Source organism: Salvelinus sp. IW2-2015, unplaced genomic scaffold, assembly GCF_002910315.2.
Source record: "Salvelinus sp. IW2-2015 unplaced genomic scaffold, ASM291031v2 Un_scaffold16303, whole genome shotgun sequence".
NCBI lineage: Eukaryota > Metazoa > Chordata > Actinopteri > Salmoniformes > Salmonidae > Salvelinus > Salvelinus sp. IW2-2015.
The window spans coordinates 73,098-100,380 of record NW_019957529.1 but is presented as its reverse complement, the minus strand read 5'-3'; the positions used below and the strand labels follow the sequence as shown (position 1 = coordinate 100,380).

The 27,283-nt window shown below is 43.3% G+C and overlaps 1 protein-coding gene across 4 annotated transcripts in view; it reads right to left on the bottom strand.

The window, feature by feature from the left end:
• LOC112080386 (myomesin-1-like) overlaps window positions 1-26,768 on the bottom strand; it is a 41,223-nt gene extending 14,455 nt beyond the window's left edge. Inside the window, 17 exon segments of one of the 4 annotated variants that reach the window (XM_070442532.1) lie at window positions 3,165-3,286; window positions 3,494-3,668; window positions 4,068-4,251; window positions 4,491-4,615; window positions 4,895-4,948; window positions 5,140-5,339; window positions 5,779-5,920; window positions 7,673-7,834; window positions 8,060-8,221; window positions 10,108-10,149; window positions 10,390-10,478; window positions 13,678-13,770; window positions 14,082-14,239; window positions 17,143-17,326; window positions 17,467-17,598; window positions 25,526-25,748; window positions 26,525-26,616. In XM_070442532.1, coding sequence (XP_070298633.1) covers window positions 3,165-3,286; window positions 3,494-3,668; window positions 4,068-4,251; window positions 4,491-4,615; window positions 4,895-4,948; window positions 5,140-5,339; window positions 5,779-5,920; window positions 7,673-7,834; window positions 8,060-8,221; window positions 10,108-10,149; window positions 10,390-10,478; window positions 13,678-13,770; window positions 14,082-14,239; window positions 17,143-17,326; window positions 17,467-17,598; window positions 25,526-25,683 — 2,182 coding nt within the window. In that variant the 5' untranslated portion in view covers window positions 25,684-25,748; window positions 26,525-26,616. 4 annotated transcript variants of the gene reach the window in all.
• Window positions 26,769-27,283: the final 515 nt, after the last annotated feature.

Genomic DNA, 27,283 nt, shown 5'->3' with positions numbered 1-27,283 from the left:
CTTGTAAGATAACCTTTCACCTTAAGCTATGGTTCAACTAGACACTATGTCATAACACATTGACAACATTATGAGGACACACATTTRAGGGACCTGGACTGAATGGGACAAAATATTTTAGCCACAGGAGCTGTGAGGACACATATGACCTCAGTGGCTGGTCTTCGATAGAGGGAGCGCATACAGCTGACTGGATAATATTACATATAATAAATTAACCTGTCACACAGTCACATGGACATGGCGTTCTCCATAATTTGGGGGTGGGGGTATGGCGAAGAATCTGACTTGGAAGTACACTACCAAAAAGGTCTCAGGTCATAAGTGTCCAATTCTGTCTTGTGATTGGCTGACCCTCTTCAGAGACAAGCTGTGATAGGATAGCTCCAGCTATGTCGCAGTGCCCGTGTGTTCATGTGCACTGATCTCCCAAGGTGACGGTGGGCCAAAAGAGCCCAGAGTGTGTGTGAGCCAGCCAGGCTACAGTAAGTTGAGAGGTGGTCAGCACAGTGCCTGAACACTGAGGGTGTGGAGGGAGGACKAAAAGCCCCCCTGTGTGTGTGTGGGGCAGCCCTGTGCTAGAGGTGGCCAGTAGATAGCCTGAAAGGCCGCGTGATGGTGTAGTTAAACCTGTGAAAGCTGTTATGGAAACTTACCTTAGGATAAAAACAGAATTTTACCAGTTGAATACTTTCACTATAAATATTGTTTTAATGATTTACCTGTGAATATTACAGTAGAACCACATACGTTCAAACTGTGACCACTATACTAATATTACAGTGGCAGATAATTTTGTTCAAAATAGTTTTCTACCTTCTAAACAAAGTGATAAAAAATATTCACATTTCAAGATCGATTAAAAAAACTGTTTAAAACAGGAACAAAAATCCTTGAGGGGAAAAGATGACATTTTACTTTGGATGATTTGATCATATAAGGGTTGCCGTGGCCTGACAGTGTAGTCCCGTGTAGCTCAGTTGGTCGAGCACAGTGCTTGCAACGCCAGGGTTGTTGGTTTGATTCCCCCGGGGAACCAGTATGAAAATGTATGCACTCACTAGTGTAAAATCACTCTGGATAAAAGTGTCTACTAAAATGTACATGTTCTCACCTGAGTCTGTCCTGGGCTGATTCTTTCTCTGTCCCCTGTTTGGCTGAAGCATCTACAGAGGACTTATGTGTTTGCCTGGCCACTGGCACTTTAACCTCATCGGAGGCCTTGGCCTGGGGCTCCAGGTCAGACTGCCTCCCTTGCTTTAAATTACTGTGGCCCCTGCCACAGGCACACTGTCAGTCTGAGCATTGAACTTCAGCGTAGTGTAATGTGGGTACTGAACAGCCTCGTGTGTTGCCCGTCCAGTGTGGCGTGTGCTCAGTTAGTCCGCCCACGTTACCACCCGTTGGTAACTCCCCCTCCGGCAACACACCGTGAGGAATACCGCCCCCTACAAGGAGTTAGCAGAGAAAAGCGAAAGCCATTTTACACAGGCAAAGAACAACCATTCACACTAGCAAACAGCTCAAATCAGAACACTCAGAAGGTAGAGAGAGCAAGAAATGTTACCAATACCCTATCAAATGCAGTAAAATATCTTCATCTGACAGACTATGAAAAATGAAGACAAGATGACCAACAAGTGACATCTGCGTGAGGAAGCAATTTGCGGAGTTAAAAGACAAAGCACGAGCGTGTGAGGGGAGAAAGTGAGTGTGTGTGGACTTTGCGCCAACCCTTCATGAAAAAGCCACACTATATGCCAGTGGATTTCATTATATGCACTACATGGCCTAAACTGATCAAGTGTATGTACTGGGAGACAACTATTGGAAATTGTTATGAGTAAGATCTATGGTACAGCTATTCTTTCCTAATATATCCTGATAACATGTGTGATAGAAAAGTTCACTAACAAAGGAAGGAAAGGGGATACCTAGTCAGTTGCACAACTGAATACGTTCAACCGAAAAAGTGTCTTCCGCATTTAAACCAACCCCTCTGAATCAGAGGTGAGGGGGGGGCTGCCTTAATCGACGTCCACATCGTCGGACCCGGGGAGCAGTTGTTGTTGGGGGGGGTTAACAATACTAACCTCGCCTCAGTTGTGAGTATTATTTACCTTTCATCGTGTAAGACACTACCACTAATGGGTCTACGCCCTATGTCTACCAACTGCTATTGGTTGTAATGGACTGTGGAGAGAAATCCATTGACCTTGCCACTAAGTGTGTTTCATAAGGGAGAACGGCGCATGCTGCTCGGCACAAAGCTTGCCAGTGACTGACTGACGTCTCACAGCTGGAAGCCTGGTTAGTCACAGCGCAAACTGACATTATGGGACAACTGTGTAAAAGAGCAGGGCTGTCAGGTTAATATTCCTGTTCCCTAGCTCTGGTCCAGGGCATTAGTGCACCTTGTAACACTGAGACGCACTAATGCCCTGGACCAGAGCTAGTATTCCCAGATGAGAGTGAGTAGAATGGACAGACACACAGCATAAATGAGGGGGATTGGGTGTAGGGGGGGTACCTTTAACAACAGGTGGGGTTGTGGTGGCTGACACATCTCGTGCCCAGGACAGGTAAGGGGTGGGGATGGTTGGTTGGGTAGGGGGTGGATTGCGAGTGACCGGTTTGTAACAACCGCTGAGCTGGATCGCACTGACCCAAGTTAGAGGAAGTCTACAACTCCTGACCCTGGCCCCACCTCAGGTTGTACAGGGAGGGTGGGGATAGATTATGACTCATCGGGGGGGGGGGGGGGGATAGAAAATAACATGTGGAAGGAGTCTAATGCTGATGGTACACAGAGCTGACAATGTGATGTCTCGATGGACAGACAAAAAGAACAGTACAACACATCAGCTCAACCCATGTTCAGTGTGGACACACGGCATTTCTTTCATCATGGACATATAAACTAAAAAATAACAACAGTAAAGAATATGCATAAGACTCAATAATCAAATCTCCATAGAGCTAAGAAGCTTCCCTGGTTCTACCATTACATTATACCTTACTGTTGGCCCTTCATAGTGTATCATCAAACATAAACAAAAATAGGTTCCTTGTATAGGCCTGTGGCTCTTCACATTCTTRCTATAAAACACTTCCCATCCTATCCTGTTGTGACGGTGTGCCATGACACCCTCTGTCTCACTCACCAATAGCAGCCTTCACCTCAATAGCCTCAGACTCCTGAGAACACTCGCTGAGCCCAGCGGCGTTCAGTGCCTTCACTCTGAACACGTAGCTCTCTCCTGTCACCAGACCGTGGCAGACAAACCTGTGAGTACCAGGACACAGAAACGCTTTGAGAAAGACATGCCTTTTCTTTTTATACATTTTTGTACATTTTCATTTGAGTGAGGAAATTGTTTCGTCAAACTTGAGCTCAACATAATTTATGGTTTAACACCAAATTTGAGTTACGGTCAGCATTTCTGTAAAACAACAATTGAAACAGAGAGGACAGTTAGAAGGACCATTGTACCTGGTGGTTTTGACAGGCTTGTTGTTGCAGGGCTCAAACTTTTTGCTGCCCACGATGCTGGCCTCGATGTAGTATCCCARCAGCTCCTTTGCATTCCTGGAAGCCTCCCAGGATACCACCACGGACGTGTCAGTGTTCCTGGTTGGAACTACACGGCCTGGGGCAGATGGGATATCTGGGGACAGGAGAGGTTTATTCAACTAAGATCAAATGAAAGCACATTAGGATTCCATTTTGAATGAGTGCGTGTCAAATTTGAATTTGTTTGATAGCTTGCTAGAAACCAGGTAGACTGATAAGGAGGGGATTGCACATTAGGCAGAATCCTAACATGAGGTATAGATGCATTGATCTAAATGCAGGATGTACAGGATGGTTTGAGTTACATGTGTATATTTGACATTTTAGTCATTTAGCAGACGCTCTTATCCAGAACGACGTACAGTAGTGAGTGGATACATTTCTGTACTGTTCCCGTACTGTATAGAATGTTAGCATTCGGTCCATAGGTATTCGTGTTGCAGGGCTGGACGTTGTGCCAGTGGCGTGTGAAGTGTGACCTGTGACCCCTCACCCAGCTTGTCCCCGACAGTGGTGGCCTCGGTGGCTTCTGAAGGCTCGCCCACACCAGCGGAGTTGCAGCAGCGCACACGGAATCTGTAGGCCTTCCCTTCAGCCAGGTCAAACAGGGCGTAGCGAGGAGACTTCACRGGGATCTCTGTGTTCACCCTCTGCCAGCTGTCTGTACCAGACACACACTAACACACAATGCAACGCAAAGCAGTTAGAGTAGGGCTCCAGCCCTCCAAAAACCAACCGTCCAAACCTGCAGTTCTACAGTATATAGTACTCTATTTCGAGATAACAGAATCATGATTACTTAATGAATTATTTTGATATGGTGGTTGTTATGGATAACCGTGATGACATGTTGGTTAAGTTGATCAGATGAGTCATGCTACAGATAAGGTATATGATTTAGTTATTTATTTCTCACCTTCTCCACATAGTACATGATGCCCTCGTGACCTCGCTCTCCAGGGGGTTTCCAGCTCAGAACCACATAGTTCTTGGTGGCCTCAGCGACCTCCAGTTCTTTGGGTCTGCCAGGGACTACACCCTCTGATAGGAAGTKARGTGAAAGAAAATGTATCAGMGGTTTGAMCTCWAAGCCTGGTCCCAGWTCAGTTTGTGCTCTTGCCTATTCCATTMTCATTGTTAAGCCAAACGTGACAATTCCACAAGGACTTGGCAAGAGCAACAGACTGGCAACCAGGCTATTGATCTAGACTAGAGCTTTCATTATCCTTCCAATCAAAGAACATTGTAGGTATTTTTAGAACTATAGCTGCATCAGAGTATTGAGCATCATTGAAGAGTGCAAAAGCATTTCCTTCCTACCTGCAGGCTCCTCCTCAGTGACAATGATCTGGCCGGTCCAGGGTGCAGAGGTACCTGAAGGCCATGGGAAGAGGAGAATGTTACCGATGCATAGTTACTAACAAGAAAAGATATGCCTAATACTAAAACCATTAGACATCACAAAGTTACATACTCATAATATAAAGAATTTAGCAGTACCATAAGACAATATGAGAGAAGACAGACAAGGAGGGGCAGATGCCAGATCGGAGTGCCCACCATACCTCTCATACGTGCGCGGTCGGCAGGATCCATAGCTGCCACCACCTCAGAGGTGCGGGATGACCGACTCATGCCAGACTTGTTGACGGCACGCACACGGAAGGTGTAGGAGCGCCCCTCCACCAACCCCGTCACGGGGAAACGGGCAAACTTGATGGGGGTGTCATTACARTGGCTCCAGTGGGTGGTACCAACCTCACACCTGAACACAYGGCGCAAAGAGACAGAATTAATGCCATCAGCCATTCAATAACAAACTTGACAAGGGCTTCTTGATAAGGCCCAGAGTTAGGTCTATTGGTAAGATCMGGAAAAACTCTGGGCCCTTGTCATAGCCCATAACGAGGTTATTTCACCTGGTCACATGTTTTTTTAATTTTTTTATTTAGAGGTCAGGTCACATGATCAGGAAAAACTTCTGTCCCTCTTCTTCTAGGTTATCTGCAGTTGTAACTGGAGTGAATGGCAGTACAAGGGGTGCTAAAAGGGAGAGAAACYTTTTCCTAGCTGTGTCATGATAAGCCAAGGATTTTTCTTCGACTCCACTCTGAGGTCTCTCATCCGGGTGGCATTGTGGAGCCGAACCTTAAGGTTAGGGGCCCTACCAGAACTGGCATGCAGTGATGGGTGATGGRACTGACCTGTCCACAAAGTAGCCCAGGATGGAGTTGCCACCGTCCACAGCCGGCTGCTTCCAGGTCACGATGACGTAATCCTTATTGGCGTCCTGACACGTCACATCCAGTGGGGCACCAGGGGCTCCCTCCACCTCCGCATCGGCATCTAATACAGGAACATACACATTGCCAGTCAAATGTGCGTGTGTAGTACTTCCTCCCTTTCTCATTATTTCTCTCTCTCGGAAACACACACACACACWGTACAATATCTTATCAGGCTAACACAAAACACACAACCAGAGTGTGTACGGAACACAGTTAATGTACATTTCCTTGGCTTTTTGTACCGAGTTTTAAGGCATAGAATTACATATAGAATCCATGGTGCATTATAAGATCTCTATGGTGTACAGTATTTTGATTGAGGCTTGTTGTTTTGATACAGTGCCTACATATACAGTGCTCCACCCACCCTGCTGAACTACGTGGCTCCACAGCTAAGTGCCAGGAATGCTACTAGTCTTTAAGTCAAACACATCCCAGTATTAGCAGCAGCGTGCCTCTCAGTTAAAGGGGATAAGAGAGGTGATGCTTAAAAAGACAGAACACATGCTTTCAATAAAGTGAGAAACAAAATTAGCTACTTATGTGGTATGTCTATGTATATGTCTACGTTAGCTGTATATACTGTAGGACTATATACTGCCTGGTACTATATATTTCTGTGTGTGTGTGTGTGTGTGTGTGTACGAGATCGAGAGTGAAGGAGACAGATAAAGATGGAGCGAGAGAGAGAGAACAAGTAAGCCCACTGGCTTATAAGGACACTCAGCAGGCAATTGTCTCTCCTGGAAGAAGGGATATATACAGTATCTACCTCTGTTCCCAGCCAAACTCCTTCCATATCTGAGCTCACTGAGAATAGCCTAGCCTTGTCCGTCTCTCGACTGCAATGGGGTCTCGGTGTCCACAGAGAGACTGTACATGGCCTCTCCTTTACAGAGCAACCCTGAACCATGACAGAGAGAGCAYGGCCTATTTCCATCCARACTGTACAGAGCACATGTTTCATCTGTTAGCAAGAGAATGAGTAACATGGAACCACAGAGGAGGTCAATACACTCTTAGGAAAAAAGGGTTCCAAAAGGGTTCTTCGGCTGTCCCCAATAGGAGAACCCTTTTGGGTTCCATGTAGAACCCTCTGTAAAAAGMGTTCTCCATCACAGGAGATTGGTGGCACCTTAWTTGGGGAGAATGGGCTTGTGMTAATGGCTSGAGCGGAATKYATGGAATGGTATRAAATACGTCACCATTCGCGCCGTTTCAGACATTATTATGAGCCTTCCTCCCCTCTGAAGACTCCAKTGTTCTACATGGAGCCAAAAAAGYGTTATCTTATGGGGACACGGTTCTAGATAGAAAAAAAGGTGCTAAGAGTGTACCTTAATGAATAAGTTGGCGGTGTCTGTGTGCATCATTTTRTCCATGTTATACWAAACCAGGCCAGAGATTGTGACAGGAGTTGATTGACTCTACTATAGTCATAATGCGTGAGTTCCATTATATGTGGAGGTCAGTTTAACCAGAGACTGCTATGGTTCAACTCCAATGTATATTTAAGAACACACACGGATCATGATTACATTGTTATCTGGTGCCAGTTGAGATGTCTGTGTGACGTTGACGATAAACTGTTAATCACACTCCATATAGAACATGAGACAGGCCAATGGAAACAGAGAGGGGGTAAACAAGTGGCCATACTGTCTACACACACACACACACACACACACACACAGTGAAAAATATAATCAGTTAAACTTGCAAATCAGTAAACAAGGCATGTAATAGACTGAGGAGTGATAATGTGACAGAGAGCAGTGGTGTTCAGTTTTGCTCATGGTAAGGTCCCCACCTCTGACAAAGACGTAAGCAGAATATGTCTCATATTTAGTCTTGGTGGTAATGCGCAGGGTGTAGAGCCCCTCGTCCTCCTTGTTRAGGTGTGTCAGGGTCAGCGTGGCCTTSTCTCCACTCCAGTGCATCTGACACCACTTGGAGGGCTGCAGAAGAACATCTGATAGACAAAGAAGCAAAGGAGAGAGACAAGGTTAAAATGGCTGCCCTACCATCGTCAGAGGCCTTCCTCATCAAGGAGCATCTCAAATAAATCCRATAGCCCAGGGGCGTARGTATCAACTAGCTCAGAATASGTGTGCTGATCTAGGATCAGATCTTCCCTGTCCATGTAACCTTATTAAACCTCCGCCAACAGTTCCTAGAGCTCTAGTGCTTCACCTACCGTCTCTGTACCACTGCACCTCGGGCTGGTAGCGTGCCAGGTTGGGGGAAATGATGACCATGGCACCCAGGCTCATGGTCTCACCCTCCCGTCCGAATGACACGCCAAACCCGTCCACGATGTGGGTCTCGAAGGTGATGCCATACTCAGAGACGATGCCATCTGACAGGAAGGAGCATCAAGTAACATAAGGTTAGAGGTCAGCTTGCTATTTTGTTCCCATCATGCAACAGTATGCATTGTGTGACACACCTCAAATTTAGGGTAAAGGAAAGGGGGATACCTAGTCAGTTGTACAACTGAATGCATTCAACTGAAAAATGTGTCTTCCGCATTTAATCCAACCCCTCTGAATCAGAGAGGTGCGTGGAGCTGCCATAAGACACCTGCCTGCATTATTATTCAAATCGAAAGGGATGGACGAACAAAGAGAAAGTAACTGCTCTTAAAGGGATAGTTCACCCAAATTCCAAAATAACACATTGATTTCCTTCCCTGTAAGTAATCTATGAACAAGGTTAGACAGCAAAGCCCTGTTTTGGTTTTGTTTACCTGGCCACTGTCTCTTCGCATGTGTCCAACAACCAAAGTCAGTATCTCCCATAGCAGTGTTTCCRCAACACCAGTCCACGAGTACCCTCAACAGTACACTTTTTTTGTAACCCTGGAAAAACACACCTAATTTAACTAATTGAGGGCTTGATTAGTTGACAAATTGAATCAGGTGTGCTTGTCCGGGGCTATAACAAAAATATGTACTGTTGGGGTACTGACGAGTTGGGAAACACTGGCCTGTAGCATTTTCTCACATTCACATTTCATGTCCATCTTATAGTAACTTTATTSAGCTACAAAATACATTTTAGACACTTTAGGATGATTGATGATGTAACTAAATATTATCCGGTAGCCACTGTGCTTCTACACCTGCATTGCTTGCTGTTTGGGGTTTTAGGCTYGGTTTCTGTACAGTACTTTGAGATATCAGCTGATGTAAGGGCTATATAAATAKATTTGATGATTACATTTTACCCTTCCCCTCCCAAGAACAAGTGAAATAAAAATAACCCTACACAGACTACGGCCAAGCTCTTCAAACAGACAGAGGCGTGTACATGTACCAGACAATGTACCAGAAGGACAACACAAAACCCCATTAACATCATTAAGTAGAGTGTTCAGACACTAAAAAGAGTCACTACAGACTGTGTACAAACAGCACTGGGGAAARTGGGGGTCACATCATGCAGTAGACAGTGATGCACACTTGACATATTAAACCCAGTAGGAGTTAAAGACTTCAATCCCACGTGTGTCCGATTTTAGAATCGAAGTCCCGTTTATGAATTAAAAAAGGGTAATGAATGTGACTAATCAAKTCCTAAGTGCAGTAATCTATAGTCTCAAATCAATGATCCAGGTTGTAAACTACAGTGTATATGTCTCCATATGACTTAATATATTCTCTATGTCACTCTAGTTTAGTGTTTAACTTTCAAGGCTCTATGACTTGCATACAATTTCAAAAACCCCACACTTGCCAAAATGTTCAGGTATTCTGTTGTTTATGACAAAATAAAGTGCCACATTTGTCATGCTGAACCATCGGTGGGTCTTCCCCAGGCATTTGAAAGATATTATCACAGGATCTTTCCAAACAGATGCACATAATAGGGATCATGCATACACATTGAGTGACACTCAGTGAATTCACCAAGTTGACAAAAACGTCATCAAACCAGCGCAGAGCTTTAGTGACACCTTCGGTGTCTGTCGACTTTCCTGCGCTCAGCGTCAAGGGAACGAGAAAGGTTTTAGTGCAATAGCACCCATAGCATCCCCAGGCCCCCCCCCCCCACCACCTCCCTCCAGCCCCTCAAAACTTACCACAGTGTTCCAGCTTAGCATACTGTGAATAGGTTATGTTAATACTGTTTAGTAAGGTGGTATGCACACATCCATAAATACATATGGATGGATATTAATACAATATATATTTTATGAGTATTGGGTATATTTTTCCAATAAATGATATTCCTCTTACTTACGTCTGGGCATGGGGAGAGTCTCATCTACCTCTCCTTTGAATCCTAGAGTAGAATGAACACAGGTACTTATTATTAGCATGTTATTGCTGTGTTGTAGTCAACAGAAATATGTGATCCTTTTACACAGAGGAGTCTTGAAACTGGACCAAGTTAAAGCAGCACTAAGACAGACAGTAACATAGGTTAATCACTTTGTATCTACTCAATGGGGTGATATTGGGGAATATTTTCTAGTTTATTGTGGAAGTAGCAGACTTTGAGAACTATACTTTATAAACATACTCTTAACAACGATAGAGGCAAAGGTAGAGAGTTCTCCCCTGCTGTTCATGGCAGAAACACGATACTGTGCAGTATCATCAAAATCACATCTGAAACGAGAAGAGAGAGAAGACCAGCTGAATCAATGTCTCGTATACACACACCCGTTTCTGTCTCCTAATGGTTCACGTGTACATAAATACCCCCACCCCTCCCAACTCAGCCATATTAATCAACACACAGCTATGTGAGCTGGGACCGTAAAATGCTCCAGAACTCCAGGCCGGGAATACTCTGGGAATAAATAGACACTGATGTCATAATGTGTCAGGTGGTATGGGTTTCTGTATGCAAATTATGTGTGGTTAGATTCTGTCATGGAAACATGCTATGCAACTTTCCATGGCTGATTACCTATACTGCTTAGTACATACAACGTGTATGGTTGAGTTTGAGACTATGAGAGAACTTAAAAAGCTGTTCTGTCTGAAACAGCTCMAGACACTTAAGTGTTTAGTCCTTTGTGAAATGACTTAAAACAAGCCACAACAGGARTCCTCRATCTCCAGAGAATGTATCTGMCGGGGCAAGGGGCTATCTTTTGACYTCCTCTATGTTATCAAAAGGCAAGCTGCGAAAAGGCCCGGATAATGTATAGCCTTCACCAACAGCTTTCTGGTGTCTGTCTATACCTAACAGAGCTCAGGGCACTGACAGATGGACAGGCAGACCGACAGATACAGTGCGAGTCAGAGAGGGGTATTGATTTCACACATTTCTAATCATATTTCTAACAACTATAATCCACTGTCCCACGAGTTCACAGTGTGAGCCCATCCAAGCATTCCCAGGGTTGTCAGTCTGCCCACACACGCTGGCCTACCATGACCTTTCCTGAGAGTGGCGATTGTATTACACCATGAAGGGGTGAACTTCTACAGGATCTGTGGGTCCCTCGCGGGACGGTTGAGCTAACGTAGGCTAATGTGATTAGCATGAAGTTGTAATTAACAAGAACATTTCCCAGGACATAGACATATCTGATATTGTCAGAAAGCTTAAATTATTGTTAATCTAACTGCACTGTCCAATTTACAGTAGTTATTACAGTGAAATAATACCATGCTATTGTTTGAGGAGCGTGCACAGTTATGAACATGAAAATTTATTAATAAACCAATTCGGCACATTTGGGCAGTCTTGATTCAACATTTTGAACTGAAATGCAATGGTCCATTGGATCAGTCTAAAACGTTGCACATACACTGCTGCCATCTAGTGGCTGAAATCTAAAGTGCACCTGGGCTGGCATAATACATTATGGCCTTTCTCTTGCATTTCAAAGATGGTAAAAAAAGAAAAGAAAAAATAAGTTTTTGTGTTATATTCTCCTACATTAATTTAACATTTCCACAAACTTCAAAGTATTTCCTTTCAAATTGTATAAAGAATATGCATATCCTTGCTTCAGGTCCTGAGCTACAGGCAGTTAAATATGGGTGTCATTTTAGGCGAAAATTGAAAAAAAGGGGCGGATCCTTAAGAGGCTTTAGGGACGTGGTGGTGACATCATGCTGACATTATACCATGGCCAGAGATGACTGTTGTTTAATAGTATCTGTTAATTCACAGCAATGAGCCACCACAGAGAAAAGACCTGGCCCCTTTGTATGAAGTGTCAAGGTGTTTCCACATATATTCTTCTTTAAAATAACTGATCTCAGTCCTCTAAAGTGAACTCTGGGGTAAAAAAAAAAGCCAAATAACTCAGTTCTCTTTGTATTCACACTGCCCTTACCTTTGAATGAGGACTCAACTCTTTTGCTAGTTAACTTCACCTATTTTGTGGTCCGAGTCCTGTTTGCATTGACAATGCTATGTTTAGAAAGGAAACAAGATATTTTTCCAACATTCACTCAATGTCACGACTTCCGCTGAAGTCGGCTCCTCTCCTTGTTCGGGCGGTGTTCGGCGGTCGATGTCACCGCCTTTCTAGCCATCGCCACTCCATTATTCATGTATCCATTTGTTTTGTCTTGTTCCCTGCACACCTGGTTTTCATTCCCCAATCAATCTACATGTATTTATTSCTCTGTTCCCCATCATGTCTTTGTGAAAGATTGTTTGTGTTACGTGTTTATTGTTGACGCGCAAGACTGTTTTTTTTCCCCCGTGGTATTTTTCACGAAGATGTTTATTGTTAAACATAATTCTTGTGACTGTTTTGCACGTTTTGCACTTTTGCCTCAAAGTGTGCGCCTGTTCACAAATCTCTGCTCTCCTGCACCTGACTTCGCTACCAGTACGCACACACCTGACACTCAATGCCCCTCATTTTGGGGCGCCAGGTAGCCTAGTGGTTAGAGCYTTGGGCCAGTAACCGAAAGGTTGCTAGATTGAATCCCTGAGCTGACAAACTAAAAATCTGTCTTACTGCCCCTGAACAAGGCAGTTAACCCACTGTTTCTAGGCCGTCATTGAAAATAAGAATTTGTTCTTAACTGACTTGCCTAGTTAAATAAAAGGTTAAATAAAATATTCAATAAATCAATCAATAAAATAAAATGCACTCTGGGTAAATACACAGTGCACGACAAGCCATACCATCAGAACCTGTTATCTTACAGCCAGAGATGTACCTACATACATTTTGGAAGCTAATAGTTTGCATTCAGTTTAAAAAAAATATATATATATATATATATATATATATATATAATCAAATATAATATTTACATGTAAAAATGACTGGTAACAGGATAAACGGCAGAAGAATAATTGCAGATTAAATAATGCTTTAATTGAAAATTGTGTACTCCAAAATTGTACTGCCAACCTGCATATTTGTTTTTGGCACCAATGTGAGGGGCTATAGCAGGGAAAACTGTGTTGCAGTAGCCTAGTGCTAGGTGTGAGAATAATGATAAATGAACCTGATAAGCTTTGTGTTCACATTCTACTAAAAAAGGGAACCAAACCGGAGACTTCAAGTGAACCGAACTCAGACCAGCTCTCGAGATGGTCTCAGTTTGGTTCGCTTTGGGGTTCTTTTGAGGGTTCTGAGTTCCTTTGGAGCATTCCAACTGCACAAACTTAAGCAAACCGCACTCAGTACACAACAACTGGCTGAAAGGAACCAAGTGTGAAAGCACCCTTAGAGTATGAATGCTGATCTAGGATCAGAGCTCCACTGTCCATGTAATCTAATTCATTGTGATATCAAATTAAAAACTGATCCTAAATCAGCACGCCTACTCTGGGACGATTGATACATACTGAAAGACCCTGTGGCTTTGGGGTTGTACCTACCTGTCAATCTCCAGTGAATGCACGTTGTAGCTGCTTTGTAGCTTATACTTGCCGGGGCGGGCCATTGGATCGATTGTCACATTGTTTTTGTACCTTGTTGTGAAACGAGGACAGGAGGAGAGAAGGGAAGCAGAGAGAAAGATGACAAGGAGGAAAATAGAGTTTAAAAAGTACAAATCAGAATCAGGAGAGACAAGAAAGAGAAGCCGTGTAGACACCAGAGATGTATAGTGTGTTTTATAGTGTTTTAGTGCAATGACATGAGGATAGAATTGAGAGGACAACAATTGCTGATGCTCTATCCATAAGGGATTGATTTGGTATGTATTGTGTTAGTGATCAGTTGGTCATGTCAAGGTTTATCCAGGGTGGTGTGTGTGCGTGCGTAAGTGTGCAGTACTCACCAGACAACCCGTGGGTCAGGCCATCCAGAGACGGTGCAGTGCAGCCTGACGCATTGCTTCTCCCACACCGTGTGAGAGCGAGGCTTAATCACAAACTCCGGGGCATGCATCAGGCTATCCTCATTCATACACTTGTGGTACTCCTCGTTCTCATAGATCTGGGGATCAGCGTGTTCAATTAACCGTTATAGAGCCTTCGTATGGCATTTATAGAGCCTTTACAATAASACATTCTCAGGTGCAACTGTAAAACACTATACCTCCAGTAGCCTGTAGAAAAKATTTGAGGCATTCCCCATGAATTCATAAAACATTTGCAATGCATCCTTGAAGCAAACACAAAGCATTTACAAGGCATTTGCTTGGCAATTCATTTCTTAGAGCTGATTCCAATAACCCTTAACACATAATCCTATAATGCTCTCTGAACACTGAATGTGTCACCCAGTGGCATGACGTGCTGGCAGGAAGGTGATAGTCTAAGTACAGTGTGTGCCCCAATCAAGGGACACTGTAGCTTTTATGATCCTCCTGAGTGAATGGGGCAGGATATTCCTTGACATAAACATTTGAAMGAGGGACACAAATAACCTTCCAAGGGAAGGGGACGCAGAGTAGAATTAATCAATGGAAAGAAACATTGCTCTTATGACAATACATTTCCTGTGATACTTTGCTAATAGATTTCTTACGGTATTCCAATCTATGATAGCAATTTAGTGATTATTCTCCTCTGTGAGGTCACAAACGTGAATATTCTTCTCTGTGATGTCATAAAGGTGAATAGGTCGTTATCAATAACATGTTATAGTGTAAAATGGTGCAGAGCGTTTGATTTGGCTGCTGGGGGCCAAGGAGACCCCAGCTCCGRAAAAAACATTGATAACTACYTGCCGTTTAAGGGAWTGTTAAATAAATGTTATAACTATTTGGTTTTAATATCATCACCTTGAAGAAAAGTATAGTCAGAACTACACATTTACGATTWTTCCACATTTAGCTCTATCAGAGTTACACAGCAAGTAACTGCATGCTTTTCATGACCAGTAAARATTAATTTATCATTWATTTTCTATTTTAGAAGCCTTTTAAAACCTTGAATACACTACAAGTTGGTATTTAATGCTGTCTAATAAATAAAATGTTGATCAAATTAAGATCATACATCTGTACCCTTCTCTTTGTCGATGAGGGAAATAATGTCGCTCTGTGGTGTAACAAAACAAGGTATTGTTCAGTCAGAAGTCATCAAACTACCCGATGATGATGTTACAAGGGAGAGCATTATCCAGCATTCCCCAACGTGATGTCACAAAGGAATTCCGGCATCTACTGTACGGCTGCACGATATGGGCCAAAAAATCTAATTGCGATTTGTTTTACCAAATACTGCGATTGGACATGCGATATCATTCCAAACACTTCAGTGAACTACTGTTATTCTAGACTGACTTATTTATATTAAGAAGCAAAGTGGAAAGCAGCATCGTTCATGTTTGGAACAATGAGGGGGTTTGATTAATCTCGCCTGGCACCTGTGTAGGTGTGATTTGCACCGGGCAATATTTGATTGCGTTCGTTTTGGAACTGGGCTGCCTCCCGGGCGTGAGCCAGGTGCCCCGTTCAAAACCCACGGCTCAAAAGAAAGTGACGTAGAGCACGTGGAGTAATGAGTAGCATTCACTCAAAGTCTAAGGATTTTGTGTTTTCACATGCAAAAGTGATTGCTTTCCAGCTTTATCACCCTTCCAAATGAAAACGAGTTAGAAAATTCAAACATTTATTTTATAGAAAATAMATGGTGTATGTTTCTGGACGATGCACCATGCTGCCTTCTTGACAAAATGACCGAGCCGCACAGATCTGTTTGATTTGAGAATGGCGTTCCTCCCTCCCCGCTTTCGCCTGAGCATAATCTAATCCGCCCAATGTGTTGACTGCATTTGACCTTACAAAACAGCATGCAACTTTAGAGTGAATCTAACAACTAGGAGGAGGAACTGCGCTGCTTGAGTGACAGGGGGTGGGGTTTTGTGTGACGCAGCTACAAGAGGGAGGAGGGGGTTAGCTGCAGCCCAATATTACAACCGGAGTATGGGCGAGTGCGTGTGTCGAAAGGAAAGTAGTGGGCGTGTGGAAAGGAGTGGGTGTGTCGAAAGTGCTCTGCTATAGGTTAGACGGTTTTGATTGAGCTGTGTTTTTTGTTCTTCCGTTTCGTACCATAAACAACCTTACATTGATCTACCATAACGCGAGAGTTTGTACTTCTGTTTCGAAGCCAGAGGATGAGTCGGACTTCACTGTTAGTTTAACACAAATAATTGTGCATTTTCAGTTATAAAACGTTCAATTTTTTATTTTTTAATAAAAGTACTGATGGGTGTACTGTTGGTTCATGAGTTTGCTTACTTTGACTGTCCCCTTGATATTGGCTACTAGGTAGCTACTTCCCACGCCGTTGCCAGACGGTAGTGCTTGTCAAACTGGAGCGAAGGGCACTGTCTCCCATTTATTATTAYGCTGTATGTATCAAGGTGACATCTAGATGGTRATCAATATTAGTTATTTCTTGTGTAGGCTGCTATTTTGAAATAAAATAAAATAATGGGAGAGAAAAAAATTGGCATGTTTGTTACCGCCGGCTACACGATCGTGATACCCAGTAAGAAGCAACTCAGTTCGGGTCGCTCTGCAGCCTAATCAAACCCATAAAACAGTCTTGAGTGGCAACAAATATGCCCAATTAGCTGATTCGCTTTCCATACACCCACTCGCCAATACTCCGGTCACCAAATTGGGCTGCAGCTAGAGGAGAGCCTGTTACATGCGGCTGAGTGGCGTTTCAAAATATTGAATGCTTCTGCAAAATGGATAATGCACACGTCAATATTGCGATTTTGATGTGAATTCGATTAATTGCGCAGCCCTACTGACATCTATGACATGTCAAAGACTCAATATCCCCATTATGATGTCACAAAGGAGCGCATTATGCCATCTCCTCAATGTGATGGGATCAAGGAAAACTTCCCTCTATGACATCAAAGACTCCTGCACTAACCTTCTTGCTCAGGGAGATGTGCTCGGCTGATTGGCGCATGGACACCTTCCTAGACGTCTGCTCCGTCCTCTCCGTCCTCTCCATCTCTAACCCACTGGTGAACAGATTCCTCCGAGCCATGTATCCAGCACTCTCCTTCATCCGGGCCTCCTCCGTATCTGAAAGCCCACTGGCATACTCCTGACTAAGGTGGCGGAGCAAAGCCAGGGAAGAGAGTGGGCAGTGGGGTCATTTTCATGGTCATTGGTCAGAATCACTCACTGAAATCAAAATGTCCCTGACTTCTCCACATCACTAAGGTTCATAGGTCGTTGACTCGTTTACCTGCCCCTGAAGATGGGCACTACATAGCCGATGATCTGGTTCTCTTTGTCCATAGCCAGYTAGGTGGGCTTGGCTCTCTTGGGGATTGGGCTCAGTCTGCTCTCCTCCAGCCCAGAGTACGATGCACTAAGTCTAAGACACAGGATAATGTCAATACAGCAGTGTCAACCTAACACAGTGTAATAACATCAAGTCATGTCAATGTAATCTGAAGGGCTGGATGAGGAGGAGAAAGGTTGTATTATTGGGTATATTAATCATCAACAAGGAGGGTGGCTTGGATGGGTTTAGCTGTGTTTCTAATAAATATCTCAAACTGTGCAAAGAAGAAAGAGAAAACCCTTTGCACAGCAGGGGAATGACTACCAACAAACCTGGTCTAGCTATAAGGGATATGCATTGCTCGTTCATGCAGTGTAATGACACGTCTGCAATGACAAAATAAAAGATAGAATTAAGACAGGGTCGATCGTCTGTCGTCACCAGTGTGCGGTTTTGATACTTGTTTTAATGTTTTAAACATAGGACCAATGAAAAAACATTTTAAAAAAGGACCAATGAGATGGAATGAAACATTGTGGTCATAGGAGAGTAGTTGAAGGGAAGACACAACCATCCTCACCCCCCCCCCCGAAAAAAAATTATTTTCAGGACCCTGTCTTTCAAAGATAATTCGTAAAAATCCAAATAACTTCACAGATCTTCATTGTAAAGGGTTTAAACACTGAACCATAAACAATGTCCGTACTGTGAGATGCCTAAGACAGTGCTACAGGGAGACAGGACGGACAGCTGATCGTCCTCGCAGTGGCAGACCACGTGTAACAACACCTGCACAGGATCYGTACATCCAAACATCACACCTGCGGGACAGGTACAGGATGGCAACAACAACTGCCAGACTTACACCAGGAACGCACAATCCCTCCATCAGTGCTCAGACTGTCCGCAATAGGCTGAGAGAGGCTTGACTGAGGGCTTGTAGGCCTGTTGTAAGGCAGGTTCTCACCAGACATCACCGGCAAAAACGTCGCCTATGGTCACAAACCCATCGTCGCTGGACCAGACAGGACTGGCAAAAAGTGCTCTTCACTGACGAGTCACGGTTTTGTCTCACCAGGGGTGACGATCGGATTCGCGGTTATCGTTGAAGGAATGAGCGTTACACCGAGGCCTGGAGCGGGATTGATTTGGAGGTGGAGGGTCCGTCATGGTCTGGTGCGGTGTGTCACAGCATCATCGAACTGAGCTTGTTGTCATTGCAGGCAATCTCAACACTGTGCGTTACAGGGAAGACATCCTCCTCCCCTCATGTGGTACCCTTCCTGCAGGGTCATCCTGACATGACACTCCAGCATGACAATGCCACCAGCCATACTGCTCGTTCTGTGCGTGATTTCCTGCAAGATAGGAATGTCAGTGTTCTGCCATGGCCAGCGAAGAGCACGGATCTCAATCCCATTGAGCAGTCTGGGACCTGTTGGATCGGAGGGTGAGGGCTAGGGCCATTCCCCCAGAAATGTTTGGGAACTTGCAGTGCCTGTGGAAGAGTGGGGTAACATCTCACAGCAAGAACTGGCAAATCTGGTGCAGTCCATGAGGAGGAGATAGACTCAGTACTTAATTCAGCTGGTGGCCACACCTGATACTGACAGTCACTTTCATGCCCCCCCCCTTTGTTCTGGGACACATTATTCAATTTCCACATGTCTGTGGAACTTGTTCAGTTTATGTCTCAGTTGTTGAATCTTATGTTCATACAAATAGTTGTTAAGTTRGCTGAAAATAAACGCAGTTGASAGTGAGAGGAGGTTTCTTTTTTTMCTGAGTTTACAAAGGATCTCAGCTGAAAACCCACACACACCTGACAATACAAACCAAACTAGAGGTCGACCGATTATGATTTTTCAACGCCGATACCGATTAAGTCGGTATTTTTACCGACAATTTTAATGACAATTACAACAATACTGAATGAACACTTATTTTAACTTAATGTAATACACCAATAAAATCAATTTAGCCTCAAATAAATAATGAAACATGTTCAATTTGGTTTTAATAATGCAAAAACAATGTGTTGGAGAAGTAAAAGTGCAATATGTGCCATGAAAGAAAGCTAACGTTTAAGTTCCTTGCTCAGAACGTGAGAACATATGAAAGCTGGTGGTTCCTTTTAACATGAGTCTTCAATATTCCCAGGTAAGAAGTTTTAGGTTGTAGTTATTATAGGAATTATAGGACTATTTCTCTCTAAACCAATTGTATTTCATATACCTTTGACTATTGGATGTTCTTTTAGGCACTTTAGTATTGCCAGTGTAACAATATAGCTTCCATCCCTCTCCTCGCTCCTACCTGGGCTCGAACGAGGAACACATCGACAACAGCCACCCTCGAAGCAGCGTTACCCATGCAGAYCAAGGGGAACAACTACTCCAAGTCTCAGAGCGAMTGCCGTTTGAAACGCTATTAGCGTGCACCCCGCTAACTAGCTAGCCATTTCACATCGGTTACACCAGCCTAATCTCGGAAGTTGATAGGCTTGAAGTCATAAACAGCAGAGCTGCTGGCAAAACGCACGAAAGTGCTGTTTGAATGAATGCTTACGAGCCTGCTGGTGCCTACCATCGCTCAGTCAGACTGCTCTATCAAATRATAGACTTAATTATAACACACAAGCCTTCGGTCATTAATATGGTAGAATCCGGAAACTATCATCTCGAAAACAAACGTTTATTCTTTCAGTTTAAATACGGAACCGTTACGTATTTTATCTAACGGGTGGCATCCATAAGTCTAAATATTCCTGTTACATTGCACAYACTTCAATGTTATGTCATAATTATGTAAAATTCTGGCAAATTAGTTCGCAACGAGCCAGGCGGTCCAAACTGTTGCATATACCCTGACTCTGCGTGCAATGAACGCAAGAGAAGTGACAATTTCACCTGGTTAATATTGCCTGCTAACCTGGATTTCTTTTAGCTAAATATGCAGGTTTCAAAATATATACTTCTGTGTATTGATTTTAAGAAAGGCATTGATGTTTATGGTTAGGTACAGTCGAGCAACGACAGTCCTTTTTCGCGAATGCGCTTCGCATCAATTATATGCAACGCAGGACATGCTAGATAAACTAGTAATATCATCAACCACGTGTAGTTAACTATTGATTATGATAGATTGTTTTTTATAAGATAAGTTTAATGCTAGCTAGCAACTTACCTTCTTACTGCATTTGCGTAACAGGCAGGCTCCTCGTGGAGTGCAAAGTAAGGCAGGTGTTTAGAACGTTGGACTAGTTAACCGTGAGGTTGCAAGATTGAATCCCCGAGCTGACAAGGTAAAAATCTGTRGTTCTGCCCCTGAACAAGGCAGTTAACCCACTGTTCCTAGGCCGTCATTGAAAATAAGAATTTGTTCTTAACTGACTTGCCTAGTTAAATAAAGGTGTAAAAAATCCATTTTAAAAAATTGGCCAAATCGGTGTCCAAAAATACCGATTTCCGATTGTTATGAAAACTTAAAATTGGCCCTAATTAAAATCGGCCAGTCCGATTAATCGGTCGACCTCTAAACCAAACATCCAACACAACCATTATTTAGGTTACATCAAATTTTTTCTCACAAGTATATGAACATTTAATTAACAGTACAGTGCCTTATAGGCAAAAAAATATATTCTAGACAATATGAAACAGTGTCATATGTATCTCCTATGTGTGCATACAATGTACACTGAGTGAACAAAACTTGCTCTTTTCATGACAGACTGACCAGGTGAATCCAGGTGAATTCTATGATCCATTATTGATGTCTCTTGTTAAATCCACTTCAAACCAGTGTAGGTAAAGGGGAGGAGACAGGTTAAAAGTTCTTACTCATGTTTTTTTTTTTTTTTTTACTGTTGTTGGTTAGGGGCTCGTAAGTAAGTATTTCACTGTAAGGTCTACCACCTGTTGCATTCGGCACATTTGACTAATAAAATTTGATTTGAAATTCCCAATCTGTCCCTCATACCATCATGGCTACCTAATCACCACTAGCTTCCTATTGGCTCATTTATCCCCTCCTCCCCCTGTAAATCTTCTCCAGTTCATTGCGGTAAAAGAAAATAAGTAATCTTACCTGGTAAAATAAGGGTCAATAAATAAATAAATGTAGATAGACTACAATAAGAATGAATGGGAATGCAGGCAAGGCAATCCACATTCAATGAGTATTCCTAATGGAACAATTGGTATGTCTGCACAATACCAGGAAAATCTCCATAACTTCTGGTATGTCACCATCAAGACTATATTAACAGCAAAAGGCTATTCAATTCAAACATCAACAGGGGAGAAAATGTCACTTACTGAGGCTTTTTGATTTGGATCCGTCTTGTCAATACACAATTTCTATTCCCTATGCCATAAGTACATTTCTATGCGACAAGGTAGAGTACTATGGTTCGACCAATGGTGTCACTAACCCTAAGGCAGGGAAAACTGGGTAAATTCCTGACAGCATGAGGTTCAACCATAAAGGCCCAAATGAGGGACCATTAGCTCCACAGACACCCTTTGACCTCCTATGCACACTGTCAAGGCCAGTGTATTTAGAGATGCCATGTGTTTATAAGAGTGAGACCGCCAACATTTCAACACGTCATTCAATATAGTCACAACCACTATTGTTAGGCCGGCCATAGATTGCCAGAATAGTCTCGTAAATACTCCTACATGTCATCAATAATTCCTTAAATAAAATCATTCAAACAGCAAATAACGAACCACTGAAAGAGATTAATGACCACGGAATTCAACAGTTCTGGGAAATCCACAGGTGGAAACAATCCCCCCCCAAAAAACATGTTTTATTGTCACATACACCTGATAGGTGCAGTGAAATGTGTTGTTTTACAGGGTCAGCCATAGTAGTACAAAGCCCCTGGAGAAAATGTGTGTTAAGTGCCTTGCGAAAGGGCACATTGACAGGTATTCAAACCATCGACCATTCAGTTACTGTCCSAACACTCTAACCGCTAGGCTACCCTTTACTGCCAACACGGAGCCCTGCCGATCCATCACGACTGGTCTGCCGACATAACCGTCCAAGGGGGTTTCAACAGGCTCTGTACWTTATGCCTTGAATCTTTTCTTCCGTGCCCATAAATCTGCTCCTTTTACTCGCTGTTAAGAACGCACTGGACGACCAGTTCTTATAGCCTTTAGCCGTACCCTTATCCTACTCCTCCTCTGGTGATGTAGAGGCTAACCCAGGCCCTGCAGTCCCCAGCATCACTCCCATTCCACAGGCGCTCTCATTTGTTGACTTCTGTAACCGTAAAAGCCTTGGTTTCATGCATATTAACATTAGAAGCCTCATCCCCAAGTTTGTTTTATTCACTGCTTTAGAACACTCCTCCAACCCGGATGTCCTAGCCGTGTCTGAATCCTGGCTTAGGAAGGCCACCAAAAATCCTGAAATTTCCATCCCTAACTATAACATTTTCCGACAAGATAGAACTGCCAAAGGGGGCGGAGTTGCAATCTACTGCAGAGATAGGCTGCAGGCTCCATCTTCAAAGGGGGAGACACTCTAGACCCAAACTGTTATAGACCTATATCCATCCTGCCCTGCCTTTCTAAAATCTTCGAAAGCCAAGTTAATAAACAGATCACCGACCATTTCGAATCCCACCGTACCTTCTCCACTATGCAATCTGGTTTCCGAGCTGGTCATGGGTGCACCTCAGCCACGCTCAAGGTCCTAAACCGCCATCGATAAAAGACAGTACTGTGCAGCCTTCTTCATTGACCTGGCCAAGGCTTTCGACTTTGTCAATCACTGCATTCTTATCGGCAGACTCAATAGCCTTGGCTTCTCAAATGACTGCCTCGCCTGGTTCACCAACTACTTCTCAGATAGAGTTAAGTGTGTCAAATRGGAGGGCCTGTTGTCCAGACCTCTGGCAGCCTCTATGGGGGTGCCACAGGGTTCAATTCTCGGGCCGACTCTTTTCTCTGTATATACCAATGATGTCGCTCTTGCTGCTGGTGATTCTCTGATCCACCTCTACGCAGACGACACCATTCTGTATACATCTGGCCCTTCTTTGGACACTGTGGTAACAAACCTCCAAATGAGCTTCAACACCATACAATACTCCTTCCGTGGTCTCCAACTGCTTTTAAATGCTAGTAAAACTAAGTACATGCTCTTCAACCGATTGCTGCCCGCACCATCCCGCCCGACTAGCATCACTACTCTGGACGGTTCTGACTTAGAATATGTGGACAACTACAAATACCTAGGTGTCTGGCTAGACTGGAAACTCTCCTTCCAGACTCACATTAAACATCTCCAATCCAAAATTAAATCTAGAATCGGCTTCCTATTTCGCAACAAAGCCTCCTTCACTCATGCTACCAAACACACCCTCGTAAAACTGACTATCCTACCGATCCTTGACTCAGGCGATGTCATTTACAAAATAGCCTACAGCACTCTACTCAGCAAACTGGGTGTAGTCTATCACAGGGCCATCCGTTTTGTCACCAAAGCCCCATATACTACACACCACCACTGTATGCTCTCGTTGGCTGGCCCTCACTACATATTCATCTCCAAACCCACTGGCTCCAGCTCATCTATAAGTCTTTGCTAGTTAAAGCCCCGCCTTATCTCAGCTCACTGGTCACCATAGCAACACCAACCAGTAGCACACGCTCCAGCAGGTATATTTCACTGGTCATCCCCAAAGCCAATAGTTCCTTTGGCCGCCTTTCCTTCCAGTTCTCTGCTGCCAATGACAGGAACGAATTGCAAAAAAAATATATATATTTTTTTAAATCACTGAAGCCTTATATCTCCCTCTCTAACTTTAAGCATCAGCTGTCAGAGCAGCTTACTGATCACTGTACCTGTACACAGCCAATCTGTAAATAGCACACCCAACTACCTCATCCCCATATTATTACTTACCCTCTTGCTCTTTTGCACCCCAGTATCTCGACTTGCACATCATCATCTGCACATCTATCACTCCAGTGTTAATGCTAAATTGTAATTATTTCACCTCTGTGGCCTATTTATTGCCTTACCCTCCCTACTCTTCTACATTTGCACACACTGTACATAGATTTTTCTATTGTGTTATTGACTGTACGTTTTTTTGTGTGTAACTCTGTGTTGTTGTTTTTGTCGRACTGCTTTGCTTTATCTTGGCCAGGTCGCAGTTGTAAATGAGAACTTGTTCTCAACTGGCCTACCTTGTTAAATAAATGTGAAATAAAAATAAATAAAATAAAAACAAAATATCTTAATAGGGAAACAAGACCTCAAGGAAGTAAACCATTAAAACTGGGGTTTAGACAACTAGGGCAGAGAATCTACACCACAGCTCACATTCCCAAAGACATGGTATGCATGGGTCAGGATGTTATTTCAGTCTATAGGCCATGGCAAAGGCCAATACCATAACACTTCATTATGCAACCCAGTGCATTCCTTTAAAGCTTGATTATACCCAGCCTGCACCAAACATTTATGACGACAGAGCCGGTGTGAATCTGAGATGTTCRATTTCTGGTTAACTGAATGATAGTGAGAACTAGGAGAAGGTTGTCTTGAAAGAAAAAGTGCATTAGTTCAAAAGCAGACAAAGCAGTGTGCAACAGACACCGATATACACAGTATCCATGCAACGCGCTACTTGGAACTTCATGCAAGATTCACAGACATGTTATATTTGTGGAATGGTTTTTAGAGAAAACAGATAAGGTTGGAGAATGTTACTGGGAGTGGTCAAACATTAATACCGCAGGTGTAGAAGCAGGAAGTAGAATWATTATTATTTAACGCAGAGAAATAAGGGTTACTAAGCATGACCGACTGATGTGGAGGCCATGATGGCACGGGAAAAGTTGCCAGAAGTATGAGATAGGAAGTAAGTTGGGTGGGGGTGATGGGGTTACAAGGGCAGCAGGGCCATCTTCTGACACCAGTATGGAGGGGATGCATGGATATGGGKCAGAGCTACTGTGCTGCAGGGCATCCTGCTCCTCCTTACCCCCTGCTGGCACTGAGACTGGCACTGGCTCTGCTGCGGGTGGCATAGCTGCTGCTGCTCGACTGGTACTGGCTAACAGCCGACTCCACCTCCTTGCTGCGGTAGCCACGGTCATAGTGGCGGTGCTGTTTCTGGTAGAAAGGAATGGATCCAGACATCCTYCACGGTGTTCCTGGCACGGGCACTGAATTCTCAGTGTCTTGTAGTCTGCCTGTCTGCTTAGCTAGTGTWTGAGAATGGTTTTGTTCAARACAGTTAAAGCACTGRTGCGAAATGTACTTTTGTAAGCTATTATTTGTTTAATGTTTCYGTTTCATTTACAATTTGTCTTGATGATACTTGTTGTTATTGTATTATGTTACTTGAAATAATCACAGAGGAACGGTCATGACCTTCATTGTCTCTATTGGATTAGGGGGGAAATTATATTGATTGTGCCAGATCAATATCGTCATGCTCTGTACACAACTCAAGTGTAGCCTACTATCAACATCAGTGGACAAGGAATAAAATGCACAACTTTTTTCTGATAGTAAAATTTGCCAAATTGATTCAGTAGATGTAGAATTAAAATATMTTGAGGGTTTTTCCAAATAACTTGACTGGTGTAGCCTAGGCRTATATCCTGTTAATGGAAATCAATGGATTTCCAGATTCCATTGCTTTGAAAATACTTTTTGGCTGTTCTAAACGGCAATAGGCATAGTATGTTAACTGACATGAGTGGATGGCAACAGGTGCACTGGTTCAGTAGTTGTTCAATCCAATAGGGCATGATTTTAATATGAGAAGAGCCTGTGAATCTGAAATTCCAAATTGCAGTGTGCGACTGAGGCTGGCATAGCACAGGATTCACATTGCAAACAATCACACCATCAAAATGCACACTAAACATAACATAATATTCAACAACGAATTATGAAAAAAATTACCTCTGGTTACTTCTATTTTGCTGATGAATCAGAAAGCGTATCAGTTACTCGTATCGCGATAACTTACCTAGGSCCAAAAAGCCACCAACTGCTGAAAMCAAAGGAAAAAGTGATCCAACTCCAGGTGTAAGTCAACGAAGCTTGATATCCAGGCAAAGCCGCAGGTAGGTGCGGTAGCAGAGGACAGGGCAGCCGTCTACACAACAAAAATAATATTGGCACTCTATGGAATGGCCAAACCGCAGTTACGTCCTTTTATGGCGTGGAGGCCCGATAAATATAGACGAGTGCAGAGCGGATTGAAGCTATCACAACTCTAGGAAGAGAGCGGCAGAKCCAACCTAGTTCCAGCGACGTTTGAATAGGTTGGTCATTGACGAGTGCGACTATTTGCAACGCCAAAAATTACTCTCTCTACCTGTTGGCCTATATTTTAGACAAGGCCTACTGTACAAACAATGTGTAGCCTTTCATCATCAGTCAATGTTACTGTATTTTTGACACCACTTATTGGAAAGAGTATAGCCTAACTCATCATCAGTGTCCCATTAATGGAATAGTTTATACATTTGGTATTTAAACATGGGTATTTCCTCTTACAGAAGACCTTAGATGTATTAATGACTATCAAGGTTTTTGTCGTTGTATCATATTCACATTTAGAAAGGTCACTTTAGGCCTCACACCTGAACATCTGGTTGCCTGGCAGCCCTATATACTACTCTGATCAATCTTATTGGGCTGACCCCATAACTTGGACTTTATCTTAAAAAGGAATAAATGGTGTAATTTCCATCTCATATTGTGCCAATGTTCAATATCCTAC